Source organism: Sarcophilus harrisii, chromosome X (assembly GCF_902635505.1).
Source record: "Sarcophilus harrisii chromosome X, mSarHar1.11, whole genome shotgun sequence".
Lineage (NCBI taxonomy): Eukaryota > Metazoa > Chordata > Mammalia > Dasyuromorphia > Dasyuridae > Sarcophilus > Sarcophilus harrisii.
Window position 1 is genome coordinate 34,633,755 of NC_045432.1, and position 16,303 is coordinate 34,650,057.

Consider the following 16,303-nt stretch of genomic DNA (forward strand, 5'->3'; position numbering starts at 1 on the left):
AGCTAGGATCTTGGGTTTAGCTTTGGGAAGGTCATTTCTGTTCCCTAGGCCTCAGTTTCCCCCTCTATAAAATGAGGGGATTGGCTTTTGAGGATGCTTCTGGCTCTAGATCTAGGCTCCTAATACCTGCCTTCATTCTACTTTTGTGATTTTTGCTGATGCTGAACCTCAGGGTTAATTTAAAATGTCATTCTGAATTTCAGCACCACTTTGTGGCACCAAGAGCTAGCTTTAAGATAAATGGCACCCTCCTTATCTTTTGTGATTGTCTTCATCACTGGTATTTCTATTGCACATTAAGGTTTTTAAATTGCTTTAATGCATTATTGCATTTGATCATCACAATCACACTGAAGTACTGTTGGTATTCTTTCCCATTTTATAGGTGAAGAAACTGACATTCAGAGAGGCTAATTGCTTTGCCTAGGATCACAGAGTGTTTGAAGTAGGACTTGAACTTGGGTTTTTCTGACTTCAAGCTATTTCTCCAAGTCTAGCCTTTATTTTATGCTATATTTATTTTATAAGCCAAAGTGCCATTTTCTGTTTCTGCAGAAATGAAGACCCAGTCAGATCTCAGTTATCTGTGGCACTCAAGGGGAACAGTTGTGTAGAAAATCCATAATGGTAGAGAATGTCCAAATTATTTCCATTTGACTTGGAATGAGTTTCTATATTTGCATTTGGACATTCATGTCTCACTCATTCTGGGAACTTGTTCCACTTCCAAATCTTCCAGAGTTCAAATTCTCTAGCTTACTCAGCTCCCTTCTCCATGTGAGGGATGTCTATCTAGACTTATCTGGTAACACGATCATTGATGTTCATAAAAAGGAGTCTGAGGCAAAGGAGTGACTCGTGTGAGCAGGTTAGGCACTACATGGGGGTGGGAGATGCAACGAGGTACTCATTTTAATTGAAGTTTTGGAGAAATGCTAGAAAATTCCATTCTCCATGATGTATAGCCAAGGATTTTTCAAAATGTGCGTGATAGGTTAAGTCACATGGTAGACTTTGAAGTCTTTGATACAATACCCAGGGGGACACAATTTTTTAAATCTTGCCTGGGGAGAACTAAGGTACACTAATATCTCTCCCAACTTTGGCGTGAGGCACTGCAAGATACTGTTAATTTAAAAAGCTATCAGAGGAAGAACAATTTTAAAGTCTAATTTTAGTGTTATACCTTGCATTTTTTGAAAATTGGAAGGCCACACTGTGCATGGTTTGATGCTAAAGTAATAAGATTTAGCCTCACCCAAGATTTCTGGAAGCCAGATTTGTTACTTAAGAGTCACACTTAGTTGTAGTAATTCTGAATTAAGCAGAGCATTTGGTTACCTAGAAGACCTCATTCTTTGACGGTGCCAAATAAAGTTGACTATAATTTACAAACAAAACCACCACCAGTAGCAATAGTTGCTCATTATTGATTTGTTGGGCCATTGTTTTGTTTTGCTTACCTCAAAGGGCCTTGCATCCAACCGTCCTGTTCTATCCAAAGAGATCCTTCTTTCCTTTTTCCTTGTTTCTATATCAATTAATTCTGATAAGTAGTAGCTCTTGCCACTTATTGAAGCTCTTCTTAGCTCTGCTAGACTGTGTCCAGTTCTTGACAAACACTGCTTCTTCAGTTTCTCCAGTGGTTGAGTTTTGAGTGAAATTACTGCCAAGTGTTCAGAAACAATGGCTGGATCTATTCTGATAGGCTTATTTCCAAGGTGAGGAATAATTTTAACATCTGGGTCATCCCCTATAGTATCATCTTCACTTAATATAGAATCCATTTTGGTGATATGCTCACTGGCTTTTTCCACAATTCGTTCAACATCCAGATCACTGAAGACATCAGTGGATGAACTGCGAGTGCTAACAGATTCTGGGGGACAATGAGAAATCTCACTGACTATTAAGCTAGCTACTTTTTTTGGGAAAAATCTGTTCACACTTTTTATATCATGAAAAAATTCCTCTTGGGTTCCAGACTGTCGCAAAACATTACTATAAACAGAATCAACAACTTGAGAAATCATTTCAATATTTTCTGAGTTCATAAAGTGCACTTCAGGGTCAGCAGCCACAAGACTAATGTTACTTTTGGAAATTTCAGCTGTCACTGATTTTGTCAGTTGAGTTGCAATTTTATTCAGTTCAGGTTTGGTTAAGTTTTTTGCTTCTTCAGTTGCCTCACAGGGCAACTTAACTATTTTTGCTAGGAATAATGCCAATGTTTCCTCCAAAAAGGAGGCATCCAGCACTGGGACCCTGGGGGCTGAAGGTTTGTCCCGTGACTTAATGCCATCAAGAATTTTAAGGACTTTTTCCATAATTTTGACAGCTTCCAGTGCCAGCTGAGGACCTGATGTCTCTTCCTCATCAGATAATTTTTCCTCATGAGAGATTTTTTCTTCACTAGTGAGTTTTTCCTCAGGAGCAGTATTTTCCTCATAAGACAATTTTTTTTCATGAGGGACTTTTTCCTCCTGAGGGATTCTTTCCTCACGAGAAAATTTTTCTTCCTGAGGGATTCTTTCCTCACGAGAGAATTTTTTCTCGTGAGAGATTCTTTCCTCAGGAGGGAATCTTTCATCACGAGGGATTCTTTCTTCACGAGGGAATCTTTCCTCAGGAGGGAATCTTTCCTCACGAGGGAATCTTTCCTCACGGGAGAATCTTTCTTCACGAGGGAATCTTTCCTCACGGGCGAATCTTTCCTCACGGGAGAATCTTTCCTCACGAGGGAATCTTTCCTCACGGGAGAATCTTTCCTCACGAGGGAATCTTTCCTCACGGGAGAATCTTTCCTCACGAGGGAATCTTTCCTCACGTGAGTAGAGTCTTTCCTCACGAGAGAATTTTTCCCTACGAGACATTCTTTCCTCATGAGGGAATTTTTCCTCACAGGGGATTCTTTCTTCCCAAGAGAATTTTTCTTCTTGGGGAATGCTTTCTTCTCTAGAGTGTTTTTCCTCATGAGGGATTTGTTTCATATGAGGCCGAAATGTAGGTTTGGAAATTTCTTTGACCATTAAAAAGGCTATTATATCAGCTAGAACATTGCTCTTCCCTACTAAATCTTCATACATAGATGTGTGAGAGCCAGAATGTTTTAAAACACTATCATAAACATTATCAACTACTTTTTCAATAGCCTGATTTTCTTCTTTAGGCAGTGTGGGAGGTTCATTAGTCTGTTGTACAATTTTAATTGGACTTTTGGATATAAACTCTTTCAATGATGTTATTATTTTGTTAGTGATTTTTTCCAGTTCAGCCTCCAAAGACTTAGTTCTTTCCCTCTCTATCATAGGGAACACAGACAAAAGTCGGGATAAAAACTGTGCTGCAATGTCTTCTAGGATGTTCAAAGGTAATTTGTGATCATAGATTCGTTTAGGTGGAACACTTTCAGGGCTCTGGGAGATATCTTTAAGAATATTTTCAACAACAGTGTCAACTTCGTCACATTGGTGGGGTGTTAACTCTCCAGAAAAGTAGGTCTGTAGCTGATTGCCAGCGACTTCTCGTACAACTAGGTCAGCTATACTTTCAGAAAGCATTCTGCATCCACTTGTTGCACAGTTCTGAATGACCTCTTGAGAGCCAAACTGTGGCAAAAGATTACTGTAAATAGACTGTACCACTACCTGAATGACTTCATCATCATTGGGGTGTAAGCATTCAACATACTGTATTATCATGTCTTCGTCTTTTGATATCTCTGTCATAATCCTGCTGACCAATTTCATTTGAATGAAGTTCAGTTCAGTAAAAAGACTGTCACTTTCTTCATCTGAATCTATAATTTTTTCAGTTCCTGCTGGGAAAATTTTGGCTAGAAGAGATGAAATCATCTCTTCTAAAAATTCATGAGGCAATATGATGGTATATGGTGAGGAAGTCTGACATTCTTTGGTGTGTTTTTTGGCGACTTTTTGTACTTTTTTAACAACATCCTTAGGTTTCAGAGGTTTGCACACTTCAGGGGGCATTTCATCTTGTAGTAGTAGGTTGAGCTGATGCTGAAACATTTCTTCTATCACAGCACCAGCTAATCTTTTGGCTAACTTATCACTATCATTGATGTCTTTACAAATTGAGTCTTGAGATCTGTATTCACGCAGAACATTACACAAAGAGGCGTGCACAACCTTATTGACCAATGTTTTATCCACTAAGGGCATATAATCAATGTAATGTTCTTTTTCTGTACATGATGCCTTATCAACCAAGGTTTTTGGGGACACAGATGGCATTTTAGTCGGTGAGGGTGTTCTTTGGAGGGTTGGTACTTTCTGTATACTATGATCATCTAGCACTTTCTCCTTAGTCAGTACTTTAGGTTCCTGGGGCAAAGGTTGTTTTTCCTCAGTGGGCCTAAACACCTTAATGCGGGCCTCAGAAAACTCTTTTAACAAGGAATCAATCAGTTTCATTGCTGTATCATAGAGATCATTCTGATTTATATCATCCTGAACTTTTTTACAGTCTTTACAACTTTCTGGTGAAGAAGAGAAGATTAGTGTGTTTACAATCTCCGTAACAACATCTTCTAAAAATTTAGCTGAAAAAATACCCGATCTCATTTTAGATAAATAGGATGTTTTTTTGGCATTATCAGGACGGGGTTTCTTCACCTCTTTGCCTTTGTCAGGAACATCCTTGGGAACTGGGTGCGATGAAGCTATTGGTGAAGGTTGGCCAAGATTCTCAGCAGGTGCTGTTTGGGTAGGAATGACACTTCTATGCCTGGTATCATCTAGAGATGTCTGAGTAGACATTTCTAAAACATTACTGTAAATATTCTCGATCACATTTTCAAAATACGCATCTTCAGTATCTGTTTGAACACCACTCTCTTTCTTGCTTTTAAAGGCTGATTTGAAATTTGGATCATGTAAAGTCTTTGTACTTTTCATCTTAGTGACTGCAGGACTGAAACTAAATGCCCCTTCGACATCGTCTGTCCCAACTGAAATGTCTTTTTTCTTTTCTTCGAACTTGATACTACTTGATAATTTCAAAACTGATTCTTCTGTTTTCTTACTTTTTAGTGGAGAAAGTTTTTCATCATAAATTTCAGTATCCAAATGGTATTCTTTCTTCTTCATACTGCTCTTCTTGGGTATTCTCTTTAAATCCGGTTCTGGGATCCCCTTTCCGCTTTTCATAACTGTAAAGACTTGTACTGACTCTTCCTTGTACTCAGCCACCTCATCTTTGGTTGAACCCTCATCACTCTTTATATCTGATGTTTGCAAGCCTTGGTCCTGTTGAGTTTTCATACTTCTAGTACTGGTGGCTACAGAAATGAATTTTGTTGTATCCTTGTCTTCATCTTTTTTAGTAGGGCTCTTGCTTGTCTTTTTCCCACTTTCCCTTTTCTCAATTAGATCCCACTCTTCAGATTTTAGGGCACACATTTTAGTTTTCATAGTGCTGGCTAGTGAAATGAACATTGAATCCTGGTCATAATTACTAAGTGTAGCTTCAGCCTTCTCTTCACTCTTCTTTTCACTTTTTGTGCCCAGATCTTTCTCAGTTTTTATATTTTTAGCTCGGGTTACTGCAAGGGAATCTTTCAGTAAAGAATCTTTGACAGGAGCCTTCTTTATGTCTTTATTAAATGAGCTCTTTGACGGTTGATATTGGACTCTTTGGGTGATGTTATCTGGTTCTAGAAATGAAAAGAAAGAGGAAAACCAGTCTCCAGAAAAAAGGGGCTTAACCTTGAAACTTGAGATTGCTTTCTTTGCTAAGGTGGATATCATTTCAATATAAAAATTGCTCTCTTCCTCATCATGAGCAGCATCCTCAGATTTATATTTTTTAATAACCTCATCATACACAGACTCAGACACTTTATCAATAGTTTCTTTATCTACTGGTGGAAAAGAAAACAATTCTTCGGCATTGGGGAGAACCTTGATGTCACTTTTCCGAAATTCACCTATTAGGGAATTTACTAATTTGATAGCCATGCTCACAAGGTTGGTTTCTGGAGTACTTTCTTCCTCGTCCTCCTCAGGAGTTTGTGGGGCAGGGCACAATTTTCGAACAAGATCAAAAATAACATCTTCTAAAAATGTTGCCGAGTAAAGGGAAGGCTGGGGGGTGCCCGGTCGTTCTTTTTCTTGCTCGAGAATATCAACGATAGACTCTTTATCAGAAACTTCAGCAGAATCAGTGTCATCCTCATGTAAGAATGGCTGGAGGTGATGATCTACAATTTCCTTCATAATGAAGCTAGCTATTTTGGTGAGAAATGTGCCTCCCTTCTCACTCTCCTCCTTCTGGACTTCAGCTTGGAATTCAGCTTTCTTCAAAATGTTTTTGCAAATTGAGTCAACTATGCTTTCAATAGTTTCCAGATTCATATGTGAGGCATTCTCCTCTGCAGTAGTCAGTCTAATTTCGTGTTCAGAAATTTCAGATATAATTGCATCAGTTAGTCTCGAAGCTGCACTCATAAAATCATCATCGGGTAGTACTTCTTGTTCTTTTACTTTAACCTTAGCTTCAGATGAAGGAAAAATATGACCTAAAAGTTTGGAAACCATATCTTCCAAAAGAGAGCGAGGTAATACAGTAACGAAGGATGGCAAATTGTGGCTTTCTTTCCCAATAACATTTAGTACATTTCGAATAATGTTCTCGGCTCTAAGTGAAGAATAAGTAGACAAAGATAATGTTCCAGAAATTAATCCCTGTACTTGATAATCATAAATTTCTCCCAAAAGTAAATTATATATTTTCCTTCCAAAATTATTAGTGTCATATTCTATGTCTTTATAAATGAGAGCTGGAGATTTATAACCATCTGTTATTTTTTCATAAATTAAGTTGACTATCTTACTAACCATTTCTTTATACCCTTCAGAAAAACACAGATTTTCATCAAAATTTTCTGCGACCAAAATTTGAGATGCTGCAAACTCCAGCACAATTGAGCGGACTAATTTTGTAACAATGTCAGTCACTTTGGCTTTAGACTTTGGATCGTCGGATGAGATGAAATTATGTGAGAATGCATAAAGGATTTTGCATAAAAGTTCAGAGATTACTTCCTCCAAAAATATAGCAGAGTTAACAATGAGAGACATTTCTTTTGGGTCAATTTCTACATCTTTATAAGGCTGTTTCCTAGTTAAATCAGATGTAGATTGAGAAATGGTTTGCTCTTGAGATAAAAATGACTCGAGATGGTGGTTAAAAATTTCTTTGATTATGAAACTTGCTATTTTGGAAATAGGTATATTAGTTATATCTTTTTTATCGTTTGTAAGAGACTGGTATAAATTTGAATGTGAGATATCAGCATAAATGGAATCAACCATATTCTCAATATCTGTTTCTGAAATCATACTTTGTTTTTCATTTCCGTGTTTTGTAATCCAGATAGCATGTTTGGAAATGATGGCCATGATTTCATTGATCAATTTCACAACAGTTTTACTTAAATCAGGCTTTGATGTAACTGACTCTTCTGCTCTGGAGTCTGAGGACCTCTGCGATAAAAGCTGGGTGACTATTTTTTCCAAATGGGTATGTGATAACATAGTTGTGTATATTGTTGAAGTCTGTCTCTGTGGTTTGGGTTGGTTAATTTCAAACTTAACTTTCTTAAGCAAAACATCAGCATTGAGATTTGATAGAGATTTGAATGGTAGCCTTGCGACCAAGCTTGGTTGAAACTGAAAATCAAAGATTTCTGTCAGGATAATTTTGGTGATCCTTTCTGCCAAAGTCTTTGTGTCATTAAAAAAATCTTTAACAAGTTCCAGGTCTAAGTCATATTCTTGCAAAACTTTATTGTAAGATTTGTCAATTATTTTAATGATGACATCCCTATCTATTGGTGGCAAATTTAATTCCTCTTCAGCATTTTCTAGAATGTTTACTTCTGCTTTTTCAAACTCCTCTGATACTGAATTTATGAGTTGAATAACTGTCTCCTCCAGTCCACTTTCAGGTTCTCTTACTATTTTGGCATATGCAAGGCCTACTACCCTGTAAAAGATTTTGGATAAAACTCCAGAGATGACTTCTTCCAAAAATGTTGAGGAATACACACCAGCATAAAACTGTAACTGCCGCCCTTGCCCACCAACCGGGTATGTCTGGGGTGGAGGAATTGCCTTTCCAGACACAAATGGCTGAAGGTGTTGCTGACAAATATTTTTAATGATAAAACCAGCTACTCTATCAATGAAAGTATTGTCACTGCTTGTTATCTCTTGTTCAATTGCTTCTTGAGAGCCAGAGTTTTGCAAGATGTTTTTGAAAACAGAGTCAACAAGATTTTGGACATCATCTTCCGAATAAACATATCGTGGTTCTTCTGCATCTTTGGAAAATCGGATTTCATGTTTTGAAATTTTCCTTCGAATATCACCAATTAGCTTTGAAGCAACTTCATTGAAATTAACTCCAGATGTATCTAGATCTTCTTCACATGGAAGTATCCCAGGTGCTGAAGGAAAGATTCGAGATAGGAGCACTCTTATCATGTCTTCTAAGAAAGTGTAAGGCAGTAAAGTATTATATGGAGACAGGCTTTGACTTTGTTTGCCAGTTTTGCTGATTCCACTTAGGACTTCTTGCACAATATTCTCTGCTGTCAAAGAAGAATAGGAAGAAGCAGAGAGCTCTCCAGAAAAAAGGGGATGAAGAAGATAATCAGAAATTGCTGCTACAATTAAATTGGTAAGATTTTCAACAAAAATGTCAGTCCTCATTGGTTCTTCTTGCTCACTTGTAGGATCTAGTCCGTGCTGTTTCAGGACATTACAGTAGACAGAATCCACCAATTCATCCACAATATCAATATTCAGAGGTGGAAAAGGTTGTGTCTCATCATGGCGTACCAATCGAACTTTGGCTCGATCAAAATGAGCATTTATGGAATCTACAATTTTGTGTGTCACATTGTTTAGTTCTGCCCCCGTTTTCACTTTTGGGCTGAAGATCTTTGATAAGAGTCTAGCAACAATTTCCTCTACAAATTCAGCTGGGTAAACCCCCATGCTTAGGGAGGATGCTGGAGAGGGTCTTTGCAGGCCTGTCACTTCATTGAGAACATTCTTAACCATGGTGGACACTTCATCACTGGCAACTGTTGGTTGAGGTACACTGTCCCCCACCAAAAAGGGTTGAAGGTGACTTTCAGTTATCTCTTGAATAATAAAACTGGCTATTCTGTCGACAATGACAGGACTTCGGCTTGTTATACTTTTCTGTACTGATGAAGGAGATCCTGAGATTTGCAAAATATTTTTGTAAACTGAGTCAACCATTGTTTGGAAATTTCTTTCTGAATATAAGTATTGATGATCATATTTGGTAAGCCAAATTTTGTGTTTAGAAATGGCTGACATAACCTTGTTTGTTATGCAAGCAGACATTTCGTTAAAATCTGACCTCATTAAATATTTCTTTTCCATAGGCCAAACATCACTAGATGATGGAGGGATGATCTGTGATAACAGCCTTCTAATGACATCCTCTAAAAATGAGTGAGGCAACATGGTTGTGTAGCCTACTGAAGGCTGAACTTGGGAACTGAACTCCCTCAAGTTCTCTTGAAGCTTTTGGAGGACATTTTCAACTTTGAGTGGATAGTATGACTCTGGAGTGAGTCTTTCCATAAAGTATGATGGGAGCTGGTAGTCTAAAATCTCAGTCAGCACAGCATTGGTTGTCCGCTCAGCTAGTACGTTGAGGTCATCAGTTGCATCACTATCACTAACATAAGACATTTTTGATTCATATTCCTGCAAAACTTCATTATAAACGGAGTCAACAATTTTGGAAACAGCTTCTTTCTGTACAGGTGGAAAGCACAACTTTTCTTCAGCATTCCGGAGCACAGAGACTTGAGCCTTATTAAATGCATTCACCACAGAATTGACAATTAATGTATTCATCTCACTGAGCTGTTCCTCTGTGACATGTTCATCTCGGTCATATAGTGCAGTATACATAGAAAAAAACAGGTCAGAAATAATGTCCTCCAAAAATGTGGCTGAGTAAACACCGGTATTGAGTTGGTCCAAGCGCAGAATTTTGGGAACTGTTTTAATTTTTGATTCTTTCCTCCTCAGTGTTTTCAGAGAGGAATCAGAAGGGGAAGTATCTAAAAGCTGCTTAAAGGGTGGTCTGATTTTGGAGCCTATTATTCGGAGATGACTGAGGGTTTCTGATGTGGGTTTGTCCCTAGATCGCATGAGGACTTTTGCTGATCGTGCTCCTTGGGCACTGGTCAGTCTCTCCCTTGCACTGTATTTTAAAAGCTTATTGGCATATTGTGTTTTGGGGGGAGCTTCCTGGATGGTGTTTGACAGCTTTTCCATCAGGGATTTTACCAAGCCATGGGAAATTACACTGAGCATTGATTCCGAGGAAAGCAGTTCTTGTTCACTTTCAGCTAGCTGTTCCAACACAAATTCTGATACATAGTCCTCTACTTGGAATGGCTCAATTTGCTCTGGGCTCATTTTTCCCTTTCTATAATCAAATTCTTCCTCCCCCACACTTTGAATTACATTAAAAAGCTGTTCTTCAGTAGACAATTCATTAGAAAAAGGGGTGCCTGCCAGTATGTTTGTGGTTGTACATTTTTCCAAAAGTGTCCTTATAAGTTTCTCACATACAACATTGAGAAGGAAAATGGATTTGGGAGATAAGCCTAAGTTATTAGGCTGCTTCTCAGAAGAGTCAAAAAAATGTCTCGTTGATGCCTTGACAGAGTTCAAAACTCCACTTTGACATTCATCTGGCAAAAACAAATCTAAGACAATATTAAAAATTTTATTCACCATTTCTTTAGATTCATGACTTTTTAGGCTCCCTAGTAGATTGTCTAATTTTGATGCTACAGAACTGATTTTATTTTTCTGGACAAGTTGATCTGTTCTATGACTAAGTGATGGGTCTGATCTTCGTCGACTTACCTCTCTTTCTATGAATGTTGTTTTCTGGCAAACCTGAATACTCTGATTTTTAAATGTGGGAACTGATTTCCCTTTAGTTTTACATGGGTTATTAATTCCTACTTCTTTTGTTAGCACATGAATCACTCCTATTAGGATATCTTGAAAGAGATCATCAATGTCCATGGTATCACTATCTGGAAGATAAATATATTTTGTTTGCAGGGAAGCGGCATGCTCAGTAACATCTGTCTTTAAAATGTTACTATTAGATAGGATTCGAGCAATAATTTCAAAAATACTGAAAGCAATATCATCGATAGGAATTGTTCTACTCTTGGATCCTTGGGCTCCCAACATTTCAGAATTAATTGAAACGAATTTGTCAGATGCTGAAATTTTGCTTCCAAAGTATTTCGCTTTTGCTCTGCCATCTTCTGTACCATCTGAAACACTCGAAATTATATGGTACATAACACAGTCAGTGAGATGTTCACAAAACTCATTTAAAGAATATTCAGTTTGCCCACTTCTCAGAGGCCTCTTTGGATCTAATTTTTTTCTTGATAATGAAGAAACAATGGGTATCTTTTCATCACAGGAACCTTAAACAGAAAGCATTGTGATTTTTAGCATGTAGCCAAGAAATTGCATAACATTTAAAAATATTTGTTTTTTTAAAAAATATGTGAACTATCATAAATATATGAAAATATTATTTAAAAAAACCTAAAATCTTAGCAAAGAAATGAATGGGTTTTCTTCCATTTTCTATTTCCCTTCTTACTTCCTGATTCCACCTCTATTTTTATACCTTTTTATCTTTTAGCTGAGAAGGAAATCAAAAAGGCTAATAAAGATAAAAAAAATTTTCTGTAATCCAAGTATTGGCAGTTCATGAATAGCTATGGACACTAAATAACTAGCTATCAAGGAAATATCGGGGCCAAGAGAGATCTTTCCTAGAGCACAGGATCATAGAATTTAGAGCTGGCAGGTACCTCAGAGGTCAAGAGGCCAACTCCTTCATTTTGCAGAGAAGGAAACTGAGGAGCTGGGAGGAGTGAGGTGACTTGCCCAGGCTCACACAGTGTGTCCTTATCTAAAGCTAGATGGGATTTCAGAAACCACCTAGCTTAATCTCTTCATTTTACAGAGGGGTAAGCTCAGATCCAGGCCTAGTAAGAGAGCCTCAAGCTTTTTCTTTTACAAAGTATGAGTGGTAAGGTTTAATATGGACCTTTTGGGTAGAATAAAATCAGAATTTAGAGCTGACAAGGAGGACCCTTAGATATCACAGCATCTTCATGTCCTTAATGCTTAGCATAGTGCCTAACATATAGTAGTTACTAAATAAATGCATACTGATGATGATAATGATCATGATGATGACAGATTTAGAGCTGGAGGGGAAAATGATATCATATAATCAGGATGCACAAGTAAATATCTATACAAATAAGGAGCAGGGGATTGAAGGGAGTGGTTGACACTTGAACCACACTCACATCTGAGCTGGTCAAAATATGGAAGAATATGTAGATGCAAATAGCTGGGTACAGAAATATCTTTCACTTAATAAGGAAATTGGAGGGAAACCAAAAGCTATTAAATTATACATGTAAGATGTACAATTTTGATCCACAGATACTACCACTAGGTCTATAAGCTAAAGAGATCAAAGGAGGAGAAAAACAGCCCATATGTACAAAAATATTTATAGCAGCTCTTTTTGTGATGGTGATAAGAGCTGAGAGCATGCCTGTAAATTGGGGAATGGTTGAAGAAGTTAAAGTATATGAATGAAATAAGGTACATATTTTGTATATTACAAAATACTATTGTACTATAAGAAGTGATGAAGGAAATGGTTTCAGAAAAAAACTAGGAAGACTTGTATGAACTGATACAAAGTAAATTGAGCAGAATGAGGAAAACAATCTATACGGGAACAATAATATTGTAAAAGTAATCAACTCTGAAAGATTTAGTAACTTTGATCAACAGAAGTTGATCAACCACAATTCCAAAAGACTCATGAACATATCTCCAGAAAAAGAATCAATGAACTTAGAGTACATATTGAAGCACATTTTCTTCTATTTCTTGATTTTTTTTCTTGTAACATGGCTAATGTGTGAATTTGTTTTTGCATGTCTATACATACTTATAATAGTTTTTATTTTTATTCTCACAATGGGTGGAATGGGGAAAGAATTTGACAATGAAAAAACCTGAATTAAAAAAAAAGAAATTGGAGAGAAAGAGAAGGGAGAATTAGGAAGAGGGAAGATTAAGAGGATAGAGGGATTAACCCTAAGCAAAACACATTCTGTGGATACACAAAAATATTTATGAGTCTTTTTAAGGTATTCCTCTGAAGGAATACTCATAAACTGGGGAATGGATGAACAAATTATGGTATATAAATGTAATAGAATATTACTGTACTCTTATCAGTGTAATGACTGACCAGAATTTCAGAGGGCTAATGATGAATCATGAAACATGAATGAGAGGTGAAGGACTCAGTGCAAAATGAGACAAATATCTTTTGGACATTGCCAATTTGGAAGTTTGCTTTGATTTACTATATATATTTGGAATAGGCTTTGTTTTTCTTGCCTTCTTGCTTGGGAGTGGGCTGGGAGGGTAAGAAAGCATCTGCCTTAGCTGATTTTAAAAATTTAAAGAAAAAAGAGAGGAAAGAGGAGGCCAAGCCAAGATGGTAGAGTAGCAGGAAGAAGTGCAGCAAACTTTCTCCCCACCCCTTAGAAAATTTCCACATAAATAGAAAATGTGTCCCCCAGAATCTTGATCGGAACATCCAAGGGGAAAAAAATCACAGTAAGCCATTTTTCCAGCTCAGGTTAGCCTAGCAAGACAGAGAAGACTAAGGACACTGTGGACAAGGCCTGACCAATGACGTAGTGCAGAGCACTCCAGCACGGGGAGAGGTTAGGCACCAAGGCAAAAGAAGGATCCAGATCTAGCAGTGCTTGGTGTAGGAACAGGTACCATCTGTCACTTTTGTTATTCACTATCCAGTTCAGGGTCATAGATCCAGGGTATATTAAAGACAAGATTGGGCCTAGGGATGGTATTCTAGGGTGAGGAGTGGTAAGAGACTCTAGGTTGTGTACCAAGAAAGGATCAAATTCTGAAGCACCAAACCAGCAGAACTTTTCAGCTAGCTGATAGTGATTGAATCCAGTGGCAGTCTACTGTATGTGCCAAACAAGGACAAACCCACAGGCCTGTTACTTTGACCCAAATTCATATCAGGAACTTACAGAAGCAATCAGACTTTGCCCTGATCAGACCACTTTGGGAGCACTGAAAACATGCAGGTTCCTGGCTTTAGTTGTCCAGAGATCCTAGAATAATAAAATGCTCTATTCTCTAAGAAAGCAATTGCAGGACCAGCCCAGACATTCCCTTCAGAAGTGTGTAGAACCTGGCCCTAACAAGTTCTGAAGTAGGCCTAGAAGAATGAACAAATTTTTAAAAAGCTATTATAAAAAGCTATTATGGTGATAGGGATGCTCAAGACACAAATCTAAAAGAAAAGAATGGCTTCAAAAACATCTACAAGTAAAATCTCAAGAGAAAAATATTGTTTTGGCTAAGTCAACTAGGATTCCTGGAAGAGATGAAGAGTTTTAAAAAGTTTAAAATTTTTTTTCAATGAATGGAATTAGAATGCAAGAAGAAAAATTGGAAAAATAATGAGAAAGAAAATGCTAAGAAGAATTAGAAAGGGAATTAACAGCTTGGCATGAGATACAAAATCTTCCCAAGAAAAAACTCCCTGTAAATTAAAATGGGCTACAGAGAAAAAAGTAAGAAATATTTTTTAAAAGTTCAAAGACTGAAAAACTTAGAAGAAAATATAAAGTATCACACAGCAAAACCAACTCACCTCAAAAATAGATTGAAGAGAAAAAATGTAGGAATTGTGGGACAACCTGCAAGCCAGGGACCCCTCCCCAAATGCCTATATATAATTCAAAAAATATTTTTAAAGAGTTCTTCTTGTGATTTTTTTTCTATCTTTTTCCATTTGATCAATTCTACTTTTCAAGGCAATTCTTCTATTCATGGATTTTTGTGCTTATTTGGCCTATTACTTTCTTCAAAATTTTCTGGTGCCTCCTTTACCAAGCTGATGACTTTTTTTTTCACGATTTTCTTGCATCACTCATTTCTCTTCCCAATTTTTCCTTTCACTCTTACTTGATTTTTAAAATCCTTTCTGAGTTCTTTCATGCCTTTAGACAAATTAATTTTTTTGAGGCTTTGGATGTAGAAATTTTGACTTTGTTGTCCTTTTTTGAGTTTGAGTTTTGATCTTTCCTGTCACCATTGTCACCATAGTAGCTTTCTATAGTCAGGATCTTTTTTTTTTTTTGCTATTTATTCCTTTCCCAGCCTATTTCTTGACTTCTCACTCTATGCTAAAGTGGACCTCTGCTTCTGGAGTGGAGGGTGCATTGCCTCAAGCTGCCTGTGTGTGTGTGTGTGTGTGTGTGTGTGTGTGTGTGTGTAACTGTTTTCAGAAATAATTATGGGGATTCACAAATTTTTGGTTTTTCCAAAGTGGTATGATCTAGGGAGAGGTGTGTTTACTACATCTGTGCTGTGCTCTGGTTTTGTGAGCAACCATAAGCACTCTTTTCTGCTCTGGAGCTGGAACCAGGGTCCCAGCTCCCATATGACTGCAAGATCTACTGTGCTAGTGCTCCTCCACATCCTGCAACAGAGAACCAGCACTGTAACTCTGATCTAAATATGGGAAAATGACAGAGTCCTGCTCCTATTTCCAGCAAGGGGACCCCTGTAATCTCCTTCTTACCAGCTGTCTGATCCCCTTATCACCTGTGGATTGAGAGGCCTGGAAACTACCACTGCTGCCACTGATTCAGAGCCTCTAAAGACTACCGCTGGTTTTTTGGAGTAAGCACTGTGCTGGACTGTACTCTACTCTCACTCCAGTAGAACAGATATTTCCTGCTGACCTTCTAAGTTGTCTTGGCCAGGAAGATGGATTTATCCCATCCTTTTGTGGGTTCTACTACTACTCTAGAATTTATCTGAAGCATTATTTAAACTTGTTTAGAGAGGTCTGGGGAAGAGCTCAGGGGAATCCCTGCCTTTTCCCCACCATCTTTCCATCTTGGACCATTTTAAGAAATCTTACAATAAAACTGCCTGGATCTCTTAGAACCAGGAAGCAAAGTGGAAATAGAAAGAACCCACTGATCACCTCCTAAAGAAACCCCAAAATGAAAACTTCCTAAGATGTTATAACCCAAAGCTTTCAGGTCAAAGAAAAAAATAAAGCAAAATCAGCCAAAAACAAAGTACTTGGG

The 16,303-nt window shown here is 37.6% G+C and overlaps 1 protein-coding gene across 2 annotated transcripts in view; it reads right to left on the bottom strand.

Moving 5' to 3' along the window:
- FSIP2 (fibrous sheath interacting protein 2) overlaps nt 1-16,303 on the bottom strand; it is a 99,297-nt gene that overhangs the window by 13,759 nt on the left and 69,235 nt on the right. For both annotated transcript variants that reach the window (XM_023506926.2, XM_031944655.1), the window contains one exon: nt 1,464-11,536. In XM_023506926.2, coding sequence (XP_023362694.2) covers nt 1,464-11,536 — 10,073 coding nt within the window. The remainder of the gene's footprint in view (nt 1-1,463; nt 11,537-16,303) is intronic.